At 35.1% G+C, this 25,960-nt stretch overlaps 4 protein-coding genes across 5 annotated transcripts in view; all 4 read right to left on the reverse strand.

The window, feature by feature from the left end:
• The window catches only part of LOC142334765 (methylglyoxal reductase DkgA-like), a 431,775-nt gene that overhangs the window by 356,987 nt on the left and 48,828 nt on the right, over nucleotides 1–25,960 (reverse strand). The window lies entirely within an intron of this gene.
• Nucleotides 289–12,837, reverse strand: LOC142335494 (glutathione S-transferase class-mu 26 kDa isozyme 51-like). The gene is made up of 2 exons (XM_075384020.1): nucleotides 12,494–12,837; nucleotides 289–1,174 (listed from the first exon to the last, which is right to left on the reverse strand). The coding sequence occupies exons 1-2, from the start codon at nucleotides 12,686–12,688 to the stop codon at nucleotides 659–661; spliced, it is 711 nt and encodes a 236-aa protein (XP_075240135.1). The 5' UTR covers nucleotides 12,689–12,837; the 3' UTR covers nucleotides 289–658.
• LOC142335495 (large ribosomal subunit protein uL3-like) lies at nucleotides 13,134–14,245 on the reverse strand. Its single transcript, XM_075384021.1, has one exon. The coding sequence runs from the start codon at nucleotides 14,235–14,237 to the stop codon at nucleotides 13,155–13,157; it is 1,083 nt and encodes a 360-aa protein (XP_075240136.1). The 5' UTR covers nucleotides 14,238–14,245; the 3' UTR covers nucleotides 13,134–13,154.
• LOC142334763 (uncharacterized) overlaps nucleotides 20,537–25,960 on the reverse strand; it is a 45,821-nt gene continuing 40,397 nt past the window's right edge. For both annotated transcript variants that reach the window (XM_075383048.1, XM_075383049.1), the window contains exons 6-8: nucleotides 23,689–23,878; nucleotides 21,532–21,672; nucleotides 20,537–20,802 (exon numbers count right to left, since the gene is read on the reverse strand). In XM_075383048.1, the coding sequence (XP_075239163.1) occupies nucleotides 20,655–20,802; nucleotides 21,532–21,672; nucleotides 23,689–23,878 (479 nt within the window). In that variant the 3' untranslated portion in view covers nucleotides 20,537–20,654. The remainder of the gene's footprint in view (nucleotides 20,803–21,531; nucleotides 21,673–23,688; nucleotides 23,879–25,960) is intronic.

The raw sequence follows: 25,960 nt of genomic DNA on the forward strand, positions 1-25,960 counted from the left end.
TTTAGTTCAATATTTACCCCCCCCACCACCTGGAATTAATGGCTCTTTGCATAAATTCCAGGTCTCGACTAGGGTGCAAATTCGTAAATATTGCAATTTTTCCTTGTCTTATAGGTTGGCAAAGTCTTGGCAAATTTAGCCAGGTATTATTTTCTTATCAAGGCTGTCAAGCTTTATTTTTCGGCAAAAACTTTCCAAGCAAAATTAAGTTGAAGAGGCAAATTAGCAACCTATTTGTGCTTACATGTCTCGAAGCTATTATTTTCAAAGCTAATTTTCAACAATAACTTTTAGGTTTTGTAATTTATTAATTTATTATTACTAATTTATTAATTTATTAGTTCATTAATTGTGTGAATGCATTTATCATCATCATATAGCACAATCAAATCAAGTCAATAATACGTCACATTTTTTGCTATACTAGTAGCTTATTTGTTCTAAAAACAATTGCTTTCATTTTTTAAAATCACGCGTAATTTTTTTCTCTTAATGTACATTTGAAACCGATCACCAATTTCTGTGTTTTCTTAAAAATAAAAGCAAAACATGTATAATTTAATTGTCATCACGAAATCAGACCTTCAATTGTTCAACTTATTTTATTTTCATTCAACTTTTTATTGAGCCCCAATTTCAGATTAATAGAGATATTTATTTATGGGGTTGTTTTACTTATGTTTATTTCCCGCGAAACAGTCGCACCTGCGAACTTTGCAAATGGTCCGTTGATTGGAAACTTCTTAAACTTGTCGCTCTTCAAATAGCTATCAATCTGTGGCAAGCTCTCGACATCTTTTTTGAACCTGGCTAGGTTGGGAAAATCGTCCAGTACAGTTGGATCCAAACATTCGTTGATATCCAAAAGATGCCACATGAAGAAGTCCCCAACGAATAATTTATCTCCCATCAGGTATTTTCTTTCACCCAGCACAGTTTCGTACTGCGTCAGTGATCGTTTAATACTTATCACGAATTGGTTCGGCAGAGCGGCTAAGTATTTCACCTTATCCTCCTCAAATACGGGACTGTTGACGAGGGACGCAAATCTGTATCTCAAATCGCGGATGTTGTCCATAATTTCCTCCTGTCTAGCAAGTTCCTTGGAGTCATCGGATCCAAACAGTCCATATTTGCGCCCAATGTACTTCAGAACAGTCTGCAACTGTGCAACCTATGGTCAACAAGGAGGCTCGCTAATGTGCGTTTGCACATAAAGTTCTGACTCCGCTCATTCATATTTTTGGTACAGAATGTCTACCAAATGTGGAACAGATAGAAAAACCCCAAAAATTATTATTAAAAAAAATGTTTTAATAAAAGCCTCCAACGCAAAGAACTCAGTGGAGTAAAAAAGCCGCATTAGGCTGATGAGATCAGCTATTATTAAGAAAGCAAGTCAAGACGAACAACAAAATCAATTAACAATAACAACAAACATTAAATTCATCCAAAACTTTATGTCCCTTTTCGATAAAACTTATCAACAAGGTCAAAATAGCGTCAAATAAACTTGAAATTAAACAATTAACTTGTAAGTCACAAGAAAAAAAATTGGGACCCTTCCATAATAAGGCTCGGTAACAATTAGACAAAAAGAACAAAAAAACAGCAAAGTTTTAAAAAAATTGACTTAAATTTATAAAAAACAAATAATTTCAAAAAATGAAAACCATTAGACAGCAATTGAAAACATGCAACATGTTTTTGATCACATAAGCCTCTATAAGAGGACATTAAAACCTGTGATTATTCGTTTTTTATGCGGTTACAAAAAGAACAACAAATAGAGACAACAAACAAAAACTCAATTAAAACTTCAAAGAAAACGCTGTCGAAGCAGCAAAGCCATATTTTTCTTCTCAAAATGTGTTAAATTGAGACTTCTTCGAACGCCAATAATGTGGTATGCGACCTCTCTTTAATGAGAATAGGTAACAAGAAGACGAAGAAAGAGAGAAAAAAGGGCCCAATTAAGAAATACTATTGTATTTTTCGAAAACAGTTATTTTCAAAGTCAAGAAAGCCATTAGCTACAAAATTGAAATGAATCAACAGGTTCATTTATTCGTCTAAAGGAAGCACTTGAGACCTGTAATTATTCAGAGTATGTCTTAGGTCTACAAAAAAGAACGTCAAAACTAGACAAAAATCAAAAATTAGTTTAATTGTTTTTTGCTAAAAACCCGTGTTGAAGCCAGCAAATTCATAACGGATTCTTTCAAAACATTATATTTTGTACACTTGCACCATCCCACGACAAGAAAAATGTCATATATGACATGTGGTTAACAATATTAGGCAACAAATAGACAAAAAAGAACAAAAATCCGAAGTCAGTGTTTTTTTCTTTTTGAAAACTATTGTTCTCAAAGTTATGAAGGCCATCAGCCATCTACTCAAATCAGAATGTGGGCTCACTTATTCCACTATAAAAAAAACCTTGAGGCCTGTGATTAGCTAGGAAACTTTATGCGACTAAAAAGAAAAGGTAAAAACGAGAGTTAAAGACAAATGTAAAAAATTCAATTAAACTCTTCGAGAAAGGGGAGTCGAAGCCGTTAAAACCATAATCTGTAATTTCATAGACTTTCAAATGTTCAATTACGCCCTACTTTGAACGCCAATAATGAAAAATGTGAACTGTCAATAATCTGATAAAATGAAAAACGAGGAAAAACGTGAAAAATGGGCCAATGCCTAAAAATCATATGTTGAAATCTAGTACTATCAAAGCCAACAAACCAGAACTTAACTCGTAAAAGTAAAAAAACGATTAAGTTTCAATTCAGTAGAAAGAAGAAGAAGAGGATGAACTCTTTCTTTGCTGACACTAAGCAAGAAATTGACCACAAATAGTGGCAAAATTTAATGAGCCATTGTTTATTTTAAAATAAAACATTTTTAAGTCAAAACTACAATAATTTTTCGAGTAAAGAAAAGAGAAAAATCAATTTGGGAATGCTTAGGAGCTATCAACTGTGAGCGTTGATTTGAATTGTTGTGTTCCTTAATTAACATAAATAAGCATTTTTCAAAAAAAAAGGATTCACTGATTACGATCATAATTTTTTTGGACTATAACAGTCCACGATTGGACCAAAACCAGCCCTACTATTGCTTTTCGTCCATTCAGAACACTTAATTGTTTAAATTGTCATTTATCTAGATAATTTGTTTGTTAAAAGATCAAAAATTTATTCTGTGTTTTTAATAATCACAGAGTGAAGTAAGCAAAAAACGGCAAAAGTTAATCCCAGACTGCTCTCAACGGAAGTAGAAATAGGACTAGCTCCCTTATTTAATTACAGAGATCGTGTTAATTGTTTTTGGGTGTGTAATTACGACAAAATAAATCAAAGTGGACTAAAGAAGCATATTTCGTGCAATTTGTTATGAAAAAGGCTGAATTTTGAAATATTTAGCCAAAAAGTTCAATCAAAATAATCAACAATACTTTTTTGTCTTTAAAAATAAAATCAACAGTACTATTGTTAACAATTTTAACACATTTTGACGAGATTTTAGGCAAAAATTCCGAAAAATGTGAATAAAATAAACACAAATCGGTCTAATATTCAGAAAAATTTAAGCCACGATAACTCGCTCTAGAAAACGAAACTCAAAAAACTCTTTTTAATTCCATATTCTACGCTGACGGGCTTTTGAATGTTACCACGCATAACTCTCTACGATGAATATATCGATCGGTCAAAATTGTTTGAACAATAAAAAAAACGCAGTTGATTATATAGCCCCCCCCCCTCAAGAGGGGTCGGAAAAAAAGTTTCAAACCATTAGAATATATTTCCTATCCGTTAAAACGGATCAACAGAACCAAATAATAAAACCAGGTTCTCAGATCAGTAAAAAACACAAAAACGCAATTATTTTTGCTCAGCTCTTCAAAGAAACTTTGAACTTACGGACTAAACTTTTACAATTCAGAGATCGCCTCGGAATGCTTTTTGTATTTGATTGATTGATACATATTGAATAAACTAAGAGCCATCAACAAAGTTGCTTTGTAATCAAAAAATCATTAGAAGTCTGTTGTCTTTGTTCAAATCCAAGGAGTCCAGTCACTAATAAAAGGTCTCCATTAGACATAATTATACTGTTTCCAGATTACGACGTTTCTTATGCAAAACTGTTCATCAAATTTTCATCCTTTGTTTTTTTTTACTTTGAAATTTTTTTATTTGACTGGATCTTTTGCTGCATGCGCCAAACATCACAAATAAATATATTATAGCGATACAGAAAACATGGCCAGTGTTTAATGTCAGTCTCTGATCAAATGATTATAAGTGCAACTGGGCTTGATACAAAACAGTTCAAGCGCAAGGGCGAATGATCAGAGATTGCTTGCAGCGCACGAAAGTTTGATTAGACAGGATTTTGGGTGCAAATCTGGGGATTGGTATATGTTGAGGTTTGAGACCATTCAGAACGCACGAAAGTCTGATATGAGGGGATTTCGAGCGCAAATAGGCCTGGAAAGTGGTCTGCGCTAAGTTAAGAGCTATAACTGCACATTAGTCTAGACAAGTATCATACTTACGTCTGATCAGTTGTCCCATTTTGAGCGCACAAAAATCTTGAGCCCACGAAATAAATTGTGAACACATGGGAACTCTCGGTGCTGTTTTGTTATTTATTCATTACAAAAATTTGCCAAAGCAACAATTGGTTGTTCTAGATTCACAAAAACGTAGCGCACCCATGTAACAGTCATTCACATGCTGCAAAACCGCTAAAGAAGAGAACTTGGGCAATGTTCTATTTCCAGTTGAGTTTCCCACAGAATAGAAGGTCAATGAGAAATTAGGATAATGTGTCATTTTGGTAATGAACAGTACGGACAAAATCGAAACTTAGGGTTTTAATTTTGTTTCACCTCTTTTCTACCTTCAATTTTTACGTTTTTTAGTATTTCTTTATCCCATTCATGTTTTTTGAGTTTGAAAACAGGTCTTCTTGCTCTTTTTCATACGTCAAAAAATTCTCCGAATATCTTACAATGAGATTTAGTTCTTGATATGTATAAATCAAGCATCTGACCATTTTTGTACACTTTAACACAGGATTTTGTGCATTTGGAGTAGTCTTATTTCACTTTATCACTTGCATGGCCAAATAGCTAAAAAAAAAAAGCCGAATCAGAAACCTTGAGAAATACGACAACACAATGTTAAAATTAGCATTGCTTAATCTAGTCTTGCTTGCTTTAAATGGGAGCAGAAAAAATTAACATAACTAACTATTTTCGTGCAAAATTCTCTCAAATGTCAAAGGGATTGGCGTTAGCAGGCGATAACTTAAACTAAGGGAGCGTTATTTTAAAGGTTGAGTAAGAGTGAAGAAAGTAGAGGTGTTATTAAAAAACCAAGGGGGGAAAACGGTTGTGTCAAAACCATCTAAGCATTCCGTTTACAACGAAAATTTACTTTTACGCAGTCCGGATATGCGTGGAGGGGCGACGGATGGTGCTGAGGGGAGCTATAGTCCTTGGTCAAACTTAACTTCAACAACTGCACCTCAAACCATTGGTTTGTTTCCTCTAAAGTTTCATTGAATCGAATACATAAAGACTGGCGTTCGCTCTTCAATAACTACTCAGAGACTTAATGACTTTGGGTTTTCCTACTTTATACAATTTCGCAGGATAAGAAGTCACAAAAGTTCGTGGCCAGACTAATAAAAAAATATCAGGTGAAAGAACACTAAGATAAAATCCTAAGTGCAAAAAGTATATGAAAAAAACCAGCAGGAACATTATAATCGCCACCATTTCTGTTGAGAGCAATTAATAATCCTATTATCCTTTAAAGAACTTAGTTACCGTAGTTTTCTAGTTAGTGATAACCATTTGTACTATATACAAAATCAATAGAGTTTGGGTACAATTAAAGAACTTGCTTTTGATTGATTTTTGACAATTTTAGTGAGGGCAGCGCTATCAATGGCTCCTGGCTTGATTAATTAGTATTACTTAGTTGATAAATCCTTTTTTTCAAGAGACCAAAATTTTAGCCAAACTTGATTGTGATACGCTAATTTCTCTTGCTATTTTCAATTATATTTTTGTTCAAATCTAGTTCAATAGTTGCCCGCTATATAAATTGATATAACTTTCATGTACGTACAAATTAAGAACGTGCCAACTACAATTAGGTTGCCATATTTAAGTGCACTTAAACTCGAAGATCGAATCAGAAGAGAAAATCGATTGAAAATATTAATTGCTTCAGCTATTCAAAAAGACCTGCTATTAACCGGATACAATTCTTCGTCGTAAATTTTCTTCAACTCAGTGTAATCAAGAGCAACCTTAAATTTTTGGCTTTCAAAAAAATTTGCTCCGATTTCGGCTCTTTGTATAGGCGGCTCCTTTTAGGCTGGGTTCTCGCAGAACAAGAAAATATCTAAAGAGATGATCAACAAATATGAACTCTTTCATTTATTTGATATTGCAAACAGGCTATTGAAAACATTTATATCACTATCATTGATATTTTATTAAAAACAGTATGTTTTTTAAATGGATAATAATTACATTTCCGCGCTGAACATAAGTAACAGTGCTGATTGTATATGATTCCTCTAATAGTGGAACGAATCTTAATAACCTGAAGTCACTTTGATATTTATGCTAAAATCCATTTAAAGGATGAAATAAGTCATTTATGAACAAATTTTTATCACGCAATTCAGCTCAAACTTACTGACGATAAGTTTAAGAAATGACGTCACACAAATAAAAGGAATGTGAAGACCGGTAACAAGGTGAACAATTTTTCTCTTTGTTTTGCAGCTTGAAAGTTGTAAAAATAAGCGTCCAATAGCAACGTACAAAAATCACTCAAAATCGCTTGGGCGCATAAAATCACCAACACATGCATATTGTAAAGAATCGATTAAAAATTGAATTTAAAGAAAAACAATCGCCACAATTCTTCAAATCAAAATAACTGGGGAAGTGTAGACTCATATCAATATAATTTCGGCATTATTATCAAAGGGGAAGCAAGAAAATCTGTAGGAGACTGTTGATAAAAAACAAATTCCAAAACAAATTATAACAGGGTTCTTAAAACTTCTTTTTGTAAAGATTATCACAATTTCCATTAAAAAATTATTTGGCATGCTCACAAACAACCAAATTGGCCATCCATTTAAAGGTAAAAAGAAAAACATATTGAAAAAATGAAGCAACTAAATTATTAAGTTCGCGTCCAAGCAGCGAAAATGGCTTTCCAAACAATTTACGTAAACTATGGCTTGGTATAGTAGGGTTTTTATCAGAAACAGTTTGAAAAATTTGTCAGCGACAAAAACGTTTAAAATGTTGACATTTTCAGTTGATATTATTGTATTATTGTTTGAAATTTATGATGCTCGTTGTAGTCAGCAAGAAAACAAGCAGAACAACTTCAAACAAACTTGCCGAAAAATAACCAATTAAGAGTTTGCGGAAAAGATATTCAATTTGGACCTTAAAAACGGCCTTGATTCAATCCCGAACAAAATCACAACATGGCTCAATTGGTGAAAAAACGTACAAAGTCCAATTAGTGAATGTCCAATTCAGTTCGAATAAAACGCAAATTCCGTCCAAGCGTAAAAACATTTTTCTTTAATGCGAAGGAATGTTCTTCCCTGTTTGATTCAATAAGGCTATTACACGGAAAATCAGTAGCCTAAAAACTCGAAAACTATGACCTGAGTTTCGTGAATCACAAGCAAATTGGTAATCTTTGGTCGAACACCATGAAACGTTTTCTGTAATCATAGTAGGACATAAGTGACTCTTTGTAATCATACCATGTTATATAAGGTTCAATGGAATCATAGCAAACAAACAAAGATTGTAATTGTTTCTTAGTAAACATTTTAAAAAATCATTAAAATTTTAGCAGGAAAACAACATGAAAACTACCAGAACATTGTCACTTTGGCCTGAAGTGACAAATATAAAATTTTAACTTCGTAGTCATAATATATCGAAACTTTACGTGTGCAAATTTTAATTTAGTTCTGTATAAAACAGTCAGACAGATCAAACAAATTTTGTCTCAGAAAAGCGAGGAAGTGTTTCGAAAAATAATAAGATAATTTTTTTTCAACATTAGATCAATCGCAAGGTCATCAATGCGTCTGCGCAGTTGGTCTTCTGCTGGATGTAAAACATAATTGTTACTACTATTGTTGTACTAACGAATAGCCAAAAATAAACTTATTAGCAAAAAAAATTCACTTTAGATCACAAAACAGCAATTTTTATTAACTGGTCTCCGTGAGGCTTCTTGATAGAACTACTTGGCTTTCCATTGGAACTGCAATTGCAGAACCAACTCTAACAAAAACAGCTGGCAGATTTTCAGAAAATAGCGCAATAGCTTTGTAGAGCTGCAGTCTCAAAACGAGAGTAACAGAAACAGACCAAAGAAAAAAATTTTTCTTAAATTCTGAGATGTTATATTTTAATTACGAATCCGTAAGTTATTAGTTATTGTTGCTTCTATTAGGTGCGCTCCAATAACCTTCATTTAGAGTAACACGCACTCACTTGACTTGATCTCTTTGAATTAAAGTAAAGAAAAGTCAATTTCAGAGTCAGGAAGTCATTATTGAGAGCAACGGAAGTCACGCCTGACCAAAAATTTAATCGAGCAAATGAACAAAAATGACGTCACGCACGCACTTCAAATGAAATTGCTTGAATGAATGAAAAAGCAGATTTGAAGTGGTTGTGACGTCATATGGTTGTAACAAAAATCTCGACGACGAAATAAAAAAAACCAAGAGAAGGCCACTAATAGCTCCAGCTATCGCATACGTTAAAGTTGAAAAGAAGTTACCAAAAAAGACTTGGAATAAAAACAAACACAGCAAAATCAATTGCCCGACTATCTGCCGCAAACCAACTTACGCAGCAATCAAATAATAATCAACATGAGTAGCCACAAAATGTTGGCCATAAACAATCTTACATATTTACATTTTCTACTAAAACACAGCTTGCAGATCACAAGATAATAGCTACAAAAGTTTCATAAAACTGTAGTCTCATAATACAAATGAAAACATTTAGGCCTAAAACATTTAAAAGTTTTTACACATTGTTGCAATGTGAGTAATTAATTGAGACAGAGGTACTGTAGGATGCCCACAATCAACCTTCAATTAGAGCAATCACTATTTGAATCCTCCGACTAAATTAAGCGAAAAACAATTTGAGAGAGAGAGAGAGAGGAAAAATCAATTTGAGAGGGGAAAAGTAAATTTGGTTTGACAGTATTACATGCGTGATGATTTTTTTCAAGTTGATTGGAGTGAAGTTTTCGTTGATTCGCGTGAATAATTTTGTCACTCATGATTTACTTAAACGTCAGATTGAGTTTTCCTGAGTGAAAAAATAATTCACGCAATTTAACGAAAACCTCAATCAATGGGGAAAATGGCATTATGTAATGCTGTCAGACAATTGCAAGAATGACTGAAAAAAGCTGATTTGTAGTGAGCGCGACGTCAATCACTCTAACCATTTGAAGGGATGCTCAACGCGGCTAAGGGCCTCTAACGAATCTTGATGCCCGCTGAGCTTTACCTGTTTATCCCGTTTTGAAAGCTCAATGTCATGAAAAAAGGTGAGAAAACATCTTACAAAAATAAAAACATAGCAGTACAAGTCCTGAAATACAACTCAAAGAATTGAATGAAGAACTCAGACGTACTCTACTTGACCAGCAGACCAATTGAACAATGCCAACCAGAACACAAAAATCATCAAAAAATTGAGAAACTAAAAGAATCAAAACTAAACAAAAATCTACTCATTGCTAAAACTCTTGAAGCTTTCAAACCTAAGGCAAAATTTTTCCCTTGAAAATCAAATGCAAAATATAACAAAATATTGCTGAAAATCGTGATATAAACATCTTCAGAAACATCTCCGTGTCTCTAGAGGCTATCCAGTAACCCATAGGCAATAATTTTTAGAAAAAATTTCAAACTTCAAAAAACAGAAATTCGTTCTATTAAAATGTTGAAAGCCATCCAATTGCCCACTAGCAACTATTTTATAACATTCTATCAAACCCTGGATGAGGTTACCCGACTACTGAGGAAAGTAAAATAATACAAATGTTTCAAAACTTGAAAAAGATTGCAAATTCTATCAAAGAAAATTCTAAAAGTCGAAAGATTAAATTGTTGAAAACAAATTCATTGAAACTAAAAACCATGCAGTAACTTTTTATCAGAACGTGGAATAGGTTTTCTCGCACTTGAGAATGGACGAATATCAAAAACTTTAGGAAACCATAAAAAAAATTGCAGATTTTATCCAAAAAATGCTAAAATTCGAGACATTCAACTGTTAAAAACCATTCCATTGTTACTAGAAACTATGCAATGCCCTATTAACAAAACCCAAAGAAGATTGCCTGGTCCTTGAAGCTGGAAAAACTGAAAAAATTACAAATTTTTAAAATCCTGAAAAAAACGCGAATTTTGTCCAAAAAAATTGCTAAAATTTGTGATATTCAAAAGTTGAAACCTATTCCATGGCCGCTAAAAAATATTCAGTAACTTATTATCCAACCCTTATTGAGGTTTTCTGGCCCCTGGGACTCAAAACAACTTGAAAAATGACAATAAATGTCAAAAAATATGAAAAAAAAATGCAAGTTTTGTCAAAAAAAGCTAAAATTCATGATGGCAAAAAATTGAAAAACATTGGATTACCACTAGGAACTATGCAGCAATCTATCGAACCCTTTATCAAACCCTGAATGAGGTTTCTTGACACCTAGGACTAGAAAAACTCAAAAAATGACAAAAATTATCAATAAACCTGAAAAAAAACGCAAAAATTAGTATCATTTTGTTTGTTTGTGTTTGTAGTACCAAAACATATAGCTCATTAATAGGTCATAACAAGCAATTTTGTCTCGCAAAAGGCCTCCATCACCATTTAAAATTTTCAATCTAAGACTAATCAAACAAAACACTTAAAAAAATCACCAAAAACATGAAAAATTGCACCATTTTGAGCCCAAAAACTCCTAAAAATGACCTTTTAACCTTAAATTAAGGCCATCCCAGCAGCTGCACCACTATAAGCACTTGAAGGACTACTAAAACCCACTTTGGGCCTCTAATGAAACTTAATGCCCGCTGGGCTTTACCTGTTTATCCCGTTTTGAAAAGTCAAAGTCATTGAAAAATGTGTGAACACTTCTTAAAAAAAACACAGCGCATCAATACAATTCAAATTCTTTGAATTGTAAAAAAACATAGCAGGACAAGTCCTGACGACCAATTCATTAAATTTTCATTAACTAAAAAGAAAACTAGACCTAAAACAGACAATGAGTGAATTGCGAAAACCATTTTTAAAAAATTCAGATAAACAAAAAGCAAAAAACAGAAAATCAATGTCAAAATGCCACTAGAGAGAACAAAAAACCACTAGCAAGAAAAGTAAATTTGATTCAAACAAAAAACTAGGTCTAGAATGACCTATTAATGGATTGGGAAAACGCTTTAGAAAAAAATTGAAAAACTAACTATTGTAAAAATTAAAGTGAAACTGCATGTGAACAAAAAAACCACTAGCGAGAATGCGAATTTTTGTTCACAGTTTTCTCACTCTACTTTAAAAGTAGAGCGAAAAAATTTTACACTGCAAAACCACTCGCTTTTTCGCTCCATTTCCTGTTTCGGCGTGACCAAAATCACTACTCCAATTTGACTTCAAAAATCATGAAAATGTGTAAACAGATCTTAAAAAAAAAGACAGCGCCCCAATACAATTCAAATTCTTTGAATTGTAACAAAGAGAAGGCCAATAATAGCCCAGCTGTGCGGCTATCAATAACTTAAATAGTAGAAAATTTGGATTTATGAATCTTAGCAACCATAGAAAGATCATATATTGTTTTTCCTAATCATAAACAGATCATATAAGATTCGTACTTATCATCGCAAAATCATGTCAAGGAATTTTGTATATCTTGTATGAAACCATATGTTCCTTGTATGATTAGCAACAGGTTCATTCAGGGTATCCTAAGACAAAAACTCATTCTCAAAACGGTCACAAAGACTAACTACAAACTTTATTTTTGCCTTTTCCTCCACTCTCAAATGATAATTTCGGAGACAATCAAAAGTGGTTCAAAATTTCCAAACTAATGTTTGGAGTTCCCTTCAGAGTGAAGAAACCTTGAACAAACCAATTCAAATCACGGACAGCTTTAAAAAAAAATCAATTATAAGCCAATCACTCAAGTGGAAATTTGCTTTAAAACTTCGCAATTACAATAAATGCTGCTAATTTTAATTGCGCGCAATTAACAAAATTTGTGATAGTAAATAAACCGAGTCAGTACTCGCGCTAAGCAAGCTATGAGTTGCAATGAACGGTTTTGCTACAAGGCGCAAAATCGGCAAATAAAAATGCCAACGCGCGGAATGCACCAACCTTGAAATCGCCGTCAATCAAATAAGGAAGGTTGGGAAAATCCATTCCCATATTTTCTTTATCCTTGAACAGCCACTCTTCATAATTATTAAGATGATAAGTCTTCCTTTCATAGGGCACTTGTAAGTACTCCAAAACTAAATGAATGGTCTCCCCAAGGCCCCTAGTGGACCAATATCCAACTACAAGAGTCATTCTGTTGCACTCAATTCGAAGTTGAACAATAATCAATTCAGATCTCTACACCATTAAACGTTGCCTTTCTTCAAACTGAACAATATTAAACAGATTCAGTTTGCTTAACTAATAAGAATATTAGTTGTTCTTGATTCCAATATTATAACCAGCAATGTGCTGCAAAATGCTAATCTTGTACTTAAGAGTGATCAAACTACATTGTCCATGATAAGCGAAAACCGCTAGTTGAGCTATGCCTATTTATGCAAACCTCGAATGATACCAGGGATTGCAAACAGTCAAGTCACTCTTCGCTCAGCCAATCTAAACAGCCGCAAATTTGCAATAGACAAAGCATTGACTTCATGCAATCGATCTTGAAAAACTTGCAATATGTTATCCTTTAACTGTCGGCTAATTCGACTAAGAAAACTCAAACCGTATCGCTATTTCAATAGATCCCTCCATTAAATAGAGTGAATTATCAAGAATCTTCATTTTCAAATTTAATCGCTTCATTAGCAAAATTAAAAACATCATTGGCATATACATCATGATCATTATCTTCATTGCTGTGAGAATTATAGTTCGTGGGAAAAGGTAATGACTCAATGCCAGTCTTTGAAAAAAGTTTTCCGTATCTTGCATCACGCAATGATAGAAAATTTCCATCTAGGCCTGGCAGCAGTCCCTGTATGAAAACAACATTGTACTCGGTGTTTATTCTCAAAACTCGCGAGTTAGGTTTGAACACTATTTTATCTCCCATTTGACCGGCCATGCGTCGTCCCGGGAGCACTCGCCTTTGTCCCGTAGACGCCAATGCACCGTGAGCTCTGTGTGATTTTGTCGTACCGTGAGTTGCCGGCATTCCTCGGAAGTTCCACCGCTTCATAGGTCCTTGAAAGCCGCGGTCCATGGATCGCCCCCAGACGTTGATCAATTGTCCAGGCACGAAATGATCGGCTCTGATTGCAGTTCCAGGTTGTAGCACCGCATTTTCTGTACAGATAAAGCCGGTTAATTTCTCTTTACAAGTTATGCCATGCTTTTTGAATACCTCCATTTGTGACTGTGATAACCATTCGGGTGAAATATTGCGACAGCCCACAGTCACTGTAAAATATTTCTCCCCCGCATTCAGCTTTTGTCGTTTCAGAAATGGAATTGAGGCGTATTCAGTGGTAGTTACGTCCACGACCTCAGTGTCCAACAACTGTACTACTGTAGCTATCGTTCTTTTTCCGTCTTTCAAAAACAGGGGATAACTTCCCAGTTTGACTCCAACAGCGCCGCATCTGATTTCGTCCCACGAATGTTCTTTCTGTTCTGATACGAGTGCTTCTTTCAAAACTTGCGATTGCCTGGCTGCAACTTTTTGGTACTCTTTTCTCAGGAATTCAACGTTGGATTCGTCAATATCTGTGGTTCTCGGGTCAAAAGCTGACTTTCCAGTGTTAAGGAAATTGTAATTAAAGCCTTTGGTTTTATACGCTACATGACTAATTATTGGTGATTTTACACAAAGAAGTGAACGTAGATCAAAAAACAAGCTCGATTTGACCATTACAAATCTAAAACAAGATTCATTGCACCTGCAGAAAAACCAAATTCTGAAAATTGACTATCAACTACAATTTTCGGAGATACAGCATGGGAAAGATCTGTTCTTTTTGAAACAAAATAGACAAAAGATAGCTAGAAGAGCTGCAAATTAGACTTATGAGCAGCATAGATCAAGAATTGAGTTTTTGTCCAAAAACTATAATTTTAAAATTGTCATCCAAACCAGTTCTGGAGGTTCATTGAGAATTGCATAACATCTCACAGGGGCTTTACTTTCCCTGTTTATTTTTTTCCAGCCAAATCAAAGTCAAATCGGTCAATCAAAAATTTATCGAACTATCAGCATCATCTAACTACCCACCCTCTTCATTATAGGTCCGTAACAGACATAATTGAAAGCATCCACAAGACATTTAGAGAGTAAAACAGACATGTGTTATAAAAAAACATTGACTACGATAATAAAAATTAATACTTCAATTGTTCTTCAAATACCCCAAAACTACTCTTCATAAAGCGTTGGTACGTTAAACTCAAGCCTCTCAATTGGCAAACAGAATCTGCAAACACATCGGTAAATACTTTTTAAGGGCAGTTTTTATTGTTCAAAGAAATCTAAATTCTCTTTCTGATGGTTTCCGGCAAAACATCAAGAAACTTAGTTTTTTTTGTTAAAGTTTTGCAAAGCAAAAGCAGAACTAACCCGATGAACACCAATGTTCTGTCGATAAAAAATGGCAACAAAACCAAACTTGAATTTAATTCTAATTTTGTCCTGGCGCCATCATTATATTATTGACCAATTAATCAATTGTCAGATATTCGACTCTTTCTCTCGCGCAAGAAACGCCTTGACTTTGATGAATTTGATCCAAATAGATCTACAGAATACGCTGAAATAAACGCATGTAATTAAGGCTTAATTTGAAAAATCACGAGCTAGAGATGGGACGCAAAATCAATTCATATGCCTATCATGTAAAACTTCAATTTTCTCAGCATAATTCAAAATTACAAATTTGATTTAACACTGTTTACTAATTCTTTCAAAAAAATTAGATTTATTTTAAAAATATTAAAAAAACTAATTTTACATGTACAATCATTCACAAAGCATGCTAAATTCTTCCAATTCTGTCCTTTACGAGGGAATGTTAATTTCGAAGGATGCCAAAAAAATACGAGCACCCCTAGTTTTGAGATTATAGCACCCCTATTTTCGAGATCTCTTAAAATCTTACTGATTGAAAGGGAAGAAAAATTTGAACTTGAATTTTAAAATGTGACAGCTCCAAATATTGTTCTCTCTAAATATGGAATATTTATGGAATAATATGGAATATTGAAATTTCCACTCAATTTGCATTGTAAATTTTTAAACTTTAAGTAAGTGAGTGTAAGGATGCACAAGCTGTAATTAATCCATTATATAAAAAGTGTTGAGGGAAAAATGAGTTAAGAACTATAACGGGTCTGAGATAGATGCTACAAATTTTGGTTTGAGAGATACTAATACGCTCATTAAGTAACTCCAAATAAATACACCAGATCACCAACGATTAAATTTTAATATCAAATCCCATGCCTCTACTGATGTTACAAAGAGTTGAATGCAATTTCAAGCAACTGGTTCAACCAAGAAACAAAAAAGAAACTTGACAAAAAACACTAAGAAATCCTCAGGCTTCGATGTAATTATTTGCTTCGAATATCAAATCGCCAACAAGAAGCACACATGAACACCTTTAAACATGGAACAAAAACTCTAACAGTCTAAAACAATTATTATACCCTTTAAAACTACTTCTGTGTTCTCTAGAAAAATAAATCTTGGAGTACATTACAACGGGGTCTCGAATCAAAAAAATTGATAACTTGAGAAAAAAATGTTACTTTAAAACGTAAACTGTCGCCAATTGAGTTTATCAGAGAGCCTTTTAAATCACACAAAAATTGTAGACTACGGTAATTATTTAAAATCAACCAAACTTAAAAATATCAGTCCGGAAAAAAATCGGTCAAGCATCAAATTAGTCCAGCACCAAAAGAAAGGTCAAAAATAATTGCTACAAATTTGTTTGAGAGCAATCAGACAACGAGCTGACAGCCAACAGCTCTCAAACAAGCTTTCTTTTATACTCTAATTAAAAGTGTTTGTACATCTTAATCTCTTAAAGGGTTTTTTGTGACTCTTCAACGAGCCAAATGCACGTTACTGATGTCACAATTTACTGATGTCAATGAAATTGACTCAAATTGAGCTATGCAACTTCATAAAGCACCATTTTATTTGCAAAATTCAAAGTAGCTAGTTACTATCAGGGTTGAGCGTGCCGGAGGAGGCAGAGCGCAAGGTGAGGTCGGGGAACGGGGTTAAAGTTACTAATGGGGCTTCAAATGACGTCATTAGAGGTTATTATAAACCACTAATAAAATTTAAAGTGAAAAAAATATATTAGTTTCGAAGCACTTTTCATTTGATTTTCAGTAGTGAACTACCACCAATAGATTTCAGCTGCTGACACTATAGAATTAGAGAGAAATTCAGATCACGCAAACCGAAAAAGTCAAGGTCCTAAAAGTCACTCTAAAACTCCGTTTGAGAGCAATTAATCACTGTAGCACATCGCATCGGCCATTGCCATACACAATAGATAACAGTATATAATTGCATTCAAAGATTAATATTACACTAGGAATAAAAGCCGAAACATCCAACAGTTTCATTCCGAATTCGTTACAACATGTCAATATCCACCTACGGGGGTCGAGCTCGCTGGGCTTTTGCGGTGGGCACGATGTACAGGGATGGTGATGGGGGGGGGGGGGCTAAAGTTGAGGGGAGGGGTCAGAACCGCCCTTCACACCATGAATTTTTGTCTCCAGCAGTTTCGATGTATCCCATATTTAGTCTAGTAAGCCCACAGCCTCCAAAAAAACTTAATAACCTCCGGGTTTTACTTGTTTATCTCGTTTTTGAGGACAAAAACTCAAATGGTTAGACGAAAAATCGGTCAAGCAAAAAATTGTAAGAAAAAGACCACAGGACTGATATAATTGCTATAAATTGTGTCAGAGCAATTAAAACTGCCGGAGAAGCTCACCAACCGTATTGGCAGTCTTATTAGATGCCTTTAGAACCGAAAGAATATGAAACGATAACAACTACATTAGAAAAATTGCCTTAAGCGCATAAACTTTGCGTCTTGGTTTTTCTCTTGGCACCGTGTAATTTAACTGCGCAGCCGTTTTTTATGACAAATGTCCCAACAAGACTTGTAGATATCGCAAAATATGGTTATTAATTGGGTTTAACGGTTATCGGATTGAATGAAACGAAAGTTTGAAAATTTAATAGTAGTAGTTAATTTAGATTCCACTCTTTCACCCCCTAATGTTCAGGATGGTCATAATAAACACCAAATGATCAGATCATTTGACCATATTTGGTAATGGGGCGTAAAGAGTTATGTAAAAAGTCCAAAAATAACCGGCAGATTGCCGAAAAGAGCAACCGCTGATTCCCATCACCACGATTTGGATTGAAAGAAAATAATGGAGAAAATGTATTGTTGTTAAAACTTTTTTAACGTGCGAACTATTTTGATGTCATTTCGTAGCTGAACATGCTCCTGTTTCTTAGTGATCACTTTGAGCACACATGCAATTCAGTTGAAATTGCATGAACGAATGAACAAAAAGTGGCTGTGACGTCATATGGTCGTAACAAAAATCATGACGACGAAATAAAAAAAAACCAAGAGAATGCCAATAATAGCCCCAACTATCGCTGTTCGGCTATTAAAAACTAGACCTAGAATGGACCATTTAAGAAAAATCAGATCAAAAAAACGAAAAAACAGTAAAAATCAATTTTAAAATGCCGCATGTGAATAAAAAATCACTAGCGAGCCAGCAAATTTTTGTTCCACTCGCTTTTTCGCTCCACTGCCTGTTTCGGCGTGACGAAAATCAGGACTCAAATTAGACTTCAAAAATCATGAAAATGTGTTAACAGGTCCTTAAAGAAGTATAGCCGGAAGACTCCGGAATCGACTTGAAGTAAAAAAAACTTACAATAGTCAACCACTATCTGGTACAACTATTAACTTTATTATACAATTCAATTTGAAATAACAACCGTAGTAAATGAATTATCAGAAAAAAATCAAAAAAAGTTGCAACTCAAGAAGCTTTGTATATGATAGATTGTCTGGTATAAACTAACTCAGCTCAACAATTAACTATCAAACGATAGGATAAATATAACCAACGATACATCGAAAACGGAGAAAAATTGAGCAAAAAAGTACATAGCCTAAAAAATCTGGCACATTTTTTAATAAACTTTGCTTAAAACTGTAAAGTCTTAATAAACTGTTCTCAACATACCTTAGGAAGCAGTTCCTGCTGATTTATAGAGCACCTACGCGCTGTAATACAAATAAAACGTGAGCAAGAACAAAAACTTACAAAAACTGCAGAATTAATTACATTTTCATAACCATAGCTGGCAGATTGCCACAAAATAGCCGCAATATCTTCATAGCCTATTTATATTTAAATTTGTTAAAAACAAACAAAGAAGCTCAATCCAACCGATTATGTAACAACAGTTACTGAAAATATGAAAAAAGAGTACAAAAAAACGATAAGAAAGCGTCTACAACAACGAAATCGCAAAAATAGCTCAAGATTGCATATGAAACGCTCATACATCATTGAAATTGTCAAACATAAACCGACTAATGTCGGAAGAATTGCTCTTAAACTAAAGGCGGATGGAAAAACATTTGACTACACCGGGATGAGAACCATGGACCTCCCGATCCCTTACTAGAAGAGCTGCCCACTCGGCTATCAGTCCCTGTTCGTGGCTATGCTAAAATCGTTTTCATTATAGCAACAAGCTTTACTTCGGAGTGAGAACAATAGAGATCACTCAAAAATGAAGAACGAAAGTCACATTAGAAGTCAAAGAATGTTCCAGAAAAGCTCAAAAACGTTAAGCAAAAAATTTGTATAAAGAATGACTAACACGTTTACAATAATTGCTATGAACTTCGTTCGAGAGCAATTAAAAGGCTCCCAATCGTAAATCAAATTGTTAATATGATCTAGGAAAATTACTAACCCAAAAAGTAAAGTAAAAACTAAAACAGCTGCGATATGAACGAAAATCACTCTCTCTGCTCTTCAATTCGTTCAGCTGGTTGACCTAAACGCTTAGTTTTTACGTGCGGCAGTGACTTCTGCATCCGGTTTTAAATAAACTCCAAAAAATTATCGATCAAAAAAAAAACGCTCCACCAATACTCCAAAATACAGCGCCCCAATACAATTCAAAATCTTTGAATTGTAAAAAAATAAGGAGCGCTATAATAGCCTAATAGCCGGCTGAGAAGTTGAGGGCGGCTATTAAACAGCAGACGACAACTTTCGGGTTAATGGCGAAAAAGCACAGATCGAAAATGATTTATTAACAACCAATAAAATAAGACAACTCTTCATGCTGGGGCATTTCCACCGGTCAACCAAAGTTAATTTCAAGCGCTCAATCATTTGTCAAAGCAATCCTAATTATGTGAGCTGAAGTGATTTTATGTTCTACGCGTGATCAACTTTTTTTATACACAAATTGCAAAATGACTACTAAGTTTGTTTTCCGATTGAACAACCCCTTACATGCACTATAACAGATTATGAGAATAACTCTCCAATTCCTTTTTCAACCACACACTACTACAGAAATAATTACTTTATGGGATCTATTCTGCCCACCCACCCACCACCACCCCCCCCCCCCCCCCCCCCCGTGTTTTTTATATCCTTTCTTGCAAATTGCGTTGTCACATAGCATGTTAATATGTAAAAAAATGGCACATGCCCCTGGTGGTGGTATTTAAGTTATATGCCCTCTAATCTGGTGGGGTGGGCAGAATAAATCTACTTTATGAATTAACTAATGTCTCTGGGTCTTTTCTGTGTTTGTCCCCCGGCTAAGTGAATGCCTATTATATGCAACTTCCAACGCACTTTCTATATTAACACAATTGTGTTCTATATTTTAAGGGGAGGAGGTGCAACAACGGAAAAGATCAAAGTATGTAAAATTTAATAACTCCAAGTCAAAAGAGACACGACGTCTCAAATCGTAAGTCGGGTCTCACCCATTACAGTGGTACAATTAGGGTAATGGTTTTTCCCATTACAGTGGTACAATTACGGTAATGGGGGTGGTCTATACGTTTTAACGTTTTACGGCCACTAAGCTGGGGGGGGGGGGGGGGTTATATAATGGGAGAGACCCTTAAAGTCAACAGAAGCCATATTGCATTTTCGCTGTCATGATAGGAAGACTTATGCAGAATATGTACTATAAGCAATGATTGTTGACTCATCATCAATCTTCCCAATTCTAGAGAGTGAGTCGTCTCTTCAGTTTGGCAGTGAGGGCAGCCCCGTCCTTCCTGAATGACTCGGAGAAGAGTGAATAGACAGTGGGTGAGATGACGAAGTTAAGAATGTAGAGTAACTGCACATACTTGATCAGCTGGGTAGCACTCCTACAAAAACACCATTCACATTATTTAAAACAATCATGTGCACATTTTAAAATGCCGAAAGTCTGCAGTGCCAGAAGTTAAAAAGCCAGAAGTTGCTACTTAGCCAGAAGTTGGCTTCCGTTGACTTTCGTCATTTTAAAACTTGTGCGTTTCGTGTTATAAGCATGGTTAAGTGACTCTGCAGAAGTCACTTCGAAATTCTGACTTAATATCTCGAACCGCTTCGCGGTACTCGATAAACGCCAGAAGTTCTCAGTGACTTCAAGCAGAGTCACTTAACCATTACTTAAAACGCCAATGTACAAGTCTTAAAACTCCAAAATTCAGCAGGGACAGATTGTAGAATGACACTTTATATAGCACCAGATTTGAAAGCTACGTACATTTTCAAAGTTTCACATTGCTTGTTTCAAGCAAGGTTATGTTAACTCGGCTAACGACAGTTATAATTAAAGTTTTGAAGAACTGGGACTGTCTCATAATAGCTACAAGGAAAATATAGCCCACATTAAGCACCAAAATTCTTGCGTAATAATTAGTGCCGCAAATTATTACGTTTCTGAGACAAATTTTTTCGCAACTTTGCTCTTACTTTAGCCTTTTTCCCAGCGGAGTCATGGTTTGACAGCTGATAAAAACAAAATCGGCGTTTCTCTTGCAAATTGAGCGTGAAAAAGCGCGGACATTTTAACCCGGGTTAGAAGGTAGAAATTAATTCGGCATGCTTACGTAGGAATGGAGAGGAGGACGTCTGGGGAGACGTAGAAAAGAAAGTTGATCACACTAGTGGGCAGGAAACACAATGCGTAGCAAAAAGTGATCGCTGTCAGAATCTTTGCTGTCCGATTCTGCATCGCATCGTGCAAGCCCCTGAAAAAATAATTCAAGGTGCCTGCTAAATAGCCTTAAATTACCATTAACAGTTTCTAGAGGTTAACAGCTCTAATGGAATGCAAGTAGCAGTTTTCATTGATGTGCAGTTTTGAGATCAAAAATAAATTGGGATCTATTCTGTCCTCTCCCCGTTTTTATGACCCAACAACTACAAATGTTGTGCCCTTCTATAGCAGGTTACTATGTTAAAAATAGCACGTCCCACGTGCGCCTAAGATGAACATGCGCCTAAGCCCCCCCCCCCCCCGACGTTATCTGACCACTAATCTGGGGTGGGGGGGGTATAATGGGAAAGACCCCAACATTTAAACAAATTGTCTTCAACGCCATGTTAAAATGTTTACATTGTTGTTGCAGTTCCCAAATCACTACAAGAGATGACAGATTGCGCAATAAAACCAGAAAAGGTTAACTCTAAGATCTTAGCTTCTTACAGAAGACTTTGTTTGTAAATAGTTGAACACAAGTTGTTTGTAATTTCTACAATAATCCATATCAACTTTCGGGCAAATATTTCAGAAGTATCCTTAGGATTATATTGTTTCGACAAAATTCAAATTTTCTACAGAATATGAATGGATCTCTGCCAAGGAGTCAAGAACAGATGAGAGCTTGCAGGAACCTTCAAGATTTAAAAAAAATGCAGGGTTAGACAAAAAAATGCAAAATTTTTTTGCAAGATTAACAAAAGTTCTCAAAATTGAAACATAAACAGACTAACGGCGGATGAATTGCTCTCCAACGACAGGTAAGTCACGTATGATCAAAATCTAATCACGCAAATAACCTAAAACTTTTGCTAAAGCGAGTGAGAAATGACGTCACGCGCGCAAAAGCCGTTAGTGAGAGGAAGAAGTCATTCAGAAAATTTGACTTTTTCAGCTTTGCTGTGTGAAAAAATGTAAAACGAAAAAAGAGCGTCAGACGACGAAACAAAAAAACATAGCAGGACATGTCCTGACGTACAATTCAAAGAATTTTCATTGACAAACAATTAGACCTAGAACGGACAATGAGTGAATTGGGAAAACCAGTTCTAAAAAAAACCAGATGAAAAAAAAACAAAAGAAAATCAATGTCAAAATGCTGCTGCTAGGGAGAACAAAAACCACTAGTGAGATATGTAATTTTGATTCTAACAAAAAACTAGGTCCAGAATGAGCTGTGAATAGATAGGAAAAACTATTTAGAAAAAATCCGATCCAAAAAATCAAAAAAACATTAAAAATCAGAGTGAAATTGCCGCATGTGAACAAAAAACCCACTACCGAGAAACCGAATTTTTGTTCAAACACCGTTTTCTCACTCTACTTAAAAATTAGAGCGAAAAAAATTCACGCCGCAAAACCACTCGCTTTTTCGCTCCATTTCCTGTTTCTGCGTGACCAAAATCACTACTCCAAATTGACTTCAAAAATCATGAAAATGTGTGAACAGATCTTAAAAAAAAACATAGCAGGGCAAGTCCTGACGTACAATTCAAAGAATTTTCATTGACTAAACAGAAAAACTAGACCTAGAGTGGACTATGAATGGATTGGGAAAACCATTTAAAAAAATCCGACACAAAAATTCGAAAAAAACGGTAAAAATCAAAGTGAAATTGTCGCATGTGAACAAAAAACCACTAGCGAGAAAGCGAAATTTTGTTCAAACACCGTTTTTTCACTCTACTTTAAATTTTGAGCGAAAAAATTTTACGCCGCAAAACCACTCGCTTTTTGGCTCCGTTTCCTGTTTCGGCGTGACCAAAATCACTACTCCAATTTGACTTCAAAAATCATGAAAATGTGTGAACAGATCTTAAAAAAAAGACAGCGCCCCAATACAATTCAAATTCTTTGAATTGTAAAAACCAAGAGCACCGCAATATAACTTCGCTCAGCTTACAGCTTCGCAGCTATAAAAAAAGACCAACAATTTTACAGTAATTGCTTCAAACTTCGTTAGAGAGCAATTAATCAATTTTATATCGGGAGAACTTGCACGGACTTTTCGGAAGCCGATCGAGTCGGCTGCATTCGGAGACGTCTCATCTTGGTACTCTCGTTGACAGCCGGGAGAGAGTCACCGCGTACGGTCGGTTGTGCCTCAGAAGTCGGCTGTGGCAGCATTGGAGCTACATCAGATGCAGAACTAGTCGCAGTTATCACAGTAACCTCCTGCATTGTCTTTGAACAACCTGAAATGCATGTAGTATTAACTAAAGTTGTAAATTTAGTAGGCCATTAAAAACTGCGTTCAAAATTCTATGAATTGTATTAATAGTATGCCAGTAGAGTTTCAGTCGGTATCTGCGACTTAGTGGGCTATCGAAACTGATGGACCAATGTGAGGTGATCGGTGTGGGGGTACGGGGGTGGGGGGGGGGGGGGGGTTGAGCACGAGAGTTTACGAGTTGAATGAGGGGAGATGGGGTGTGGACGGAGTGGGGTGTATCCTCGAGGGTTTCAGTGAAGCAGTAAGGCTCTAAGAGTACTGCTCAGTGGCTTAAAACCCTAAGCTTTTTACCTAATTATTTCGTTTCTGAGGACGAAAACACAAATGGTCAGAAATATACGCGTTAAAAAAGACCATCAGGACTAATATAATTGCTACAACTTTGTTTGAGATCAATTAAACAAGTTATCTCTATAAAAACCATTAGAAAAGACAAAATATAACCAAAAACGGCAAGTTAAGCAGTAACAGAAGAAAAGCTGAAAACCTGTGAAAACCTAGTGTGACGTCTAAAAATTCGAACAGATAAAACTAATTCAAGCATGATATTTAACTTGCATTCACCACCGTGATAATTTCTAAACATATTATTTTCGAAGCTATGAACTGAAACAACTATCTCGATTAAATAAATCCTCATTACTAATCGATGATACCTGCCATTAATGAGGATTGAGTGATAAGACAGCAATAAGTACAACAAAACTAGCAAAAGTCAAAAATTTACAAAAGTTTTTAAAACGATCAAACGAAGTGAATTAACCAATCCTAAGACAAGCCAAACAGCGCGACGGGAAGACCCTGCAATTAACATGAGGCTGAGTTTAACAAGGCCTCGACCAATAACTCTATAAGGCCCAAGTTCAATCCAATATGTTCAAAACTAACCGAATGAAAGGGCGTCAATCTCTGAAAGAGAAAATTATTTCCAGCATCCAAAATAAGACCCAATGGAGAGGAAATCTCCTAGAAACGCCACTCCAGCCCTAAGAATCCAGCTGCTTACGAAGGATCGAGCTTTTGACGAAAAGTAAACACAGCCGGCAGAATTTGACGTCGGGATTGAAACAGTTTAAGAAAAAAGGGAAAGCCCATTCTTTATAAAGTGTCCAACAGTCTTTAAAGGGGGTCCTCATTAGAGTTCATCATTAGAGTTTCATCAGAGCTCATCTTCTAAATTTGGAGACAATAAGCTCGATGCTAAAACCAGTCAGCAGCAAACTCTAAGAAATTTGATAACCTATAGCACTTAGTCCTAGAACATTAAGTTTTTCTGCCCCGCTTTATTAGTTAAATCAGTTTCTTCTGACTTCGCTCTTTCATCTTGACCGCAATGGCGTAAACTCGATTTAAAAATTTAAAATTCCATGAAGTGGATACAGTGATTCAGCTAAGTCAGAAGTCAAACGTGAAATTGGTGATAAGTCCTGAAGTGACAAGTCAAAGAATTTTTATTGATTGAACAAAACTTAGATCTAGAAATGACTAGGAAAAGACTAGAAAAGCCATTAAAATTCCGATGAAAAACAAAAACAAGTCAAATCGCCGCACCTGAACAAGAGATCACAATTTAGAAAGCAAACTTGTTCAAACATCGTTATCTCACTCCGCATTAAAACTCCGCTTCCTGTTTCCCCATACACAACTTCCTACTGAATTGTAAAAACGGACCGCACTTAAATAATAGCCTTTGAGAGGCTGATGGTGTCTAATAATTAGGCAAACCAATTCTGACTCAAGGAGAAAAAACCCGAATCAAGTAAAATTAGAATAACTATTTGAATTTTCTTGGGAAAAAGTGAAATTCTATTATTTCAGTGCATCGCCAAATATTACGAAACTGGACAGCCATTGAGGCCCACAAAATACAAATGAATAACAAAAAAACGCCAATATGTTAAAAAACACATTTTTGACAAAAAGATTATCCTAATATTCCAAAAATTTTCGTTCAATTTGAATTAAGTCCGCAAGCAAGTTTGTTTTAAGATATAACCAGCATATTTCTTTCCATGTAATGTAAAAAAGATACTAAACAAAAAGA

The sequence above is a fragment of the Convolutriloba macropyga genome, chromosome 2 (assembly GCF_964194025.1).
Source record: "Convolutriloba macropyga chromosome 2, txConMacr16.3, whole genome shotgun sequence".
Lineage (NCBI taxonomy): Eukaryota > Metazoa > Xenacoelomorpha > Acoela > Convolutidae > Convolutriloba > Convolutriloba macropyga.

Excerpts from the sequence above, each read along its gene's own strand:
- LOC142335494 (XM_075384020.1), bottom strand. The coding sequence starts at position 12,688 with ATGACTCTTGTAGTTGGATATTGGTCCACTAGGGGCCTTGGGGAGACC. Across the intron at positions 1,175-12,493 it reads TGATTGACGGCGATTTCAAG|GTTGCACAGTTGCAGACTGT; the intron begins GTTGGTGCATTC and ends TGTTGACCATAG.
- LOC142335495 (XM_075384021.1), bottom strand. The coding sequence starts at position 14,237 with ATGGTCAAATCGAGCTTGTTTTTTGATCTACGTTCACTTCTTTGTGTA.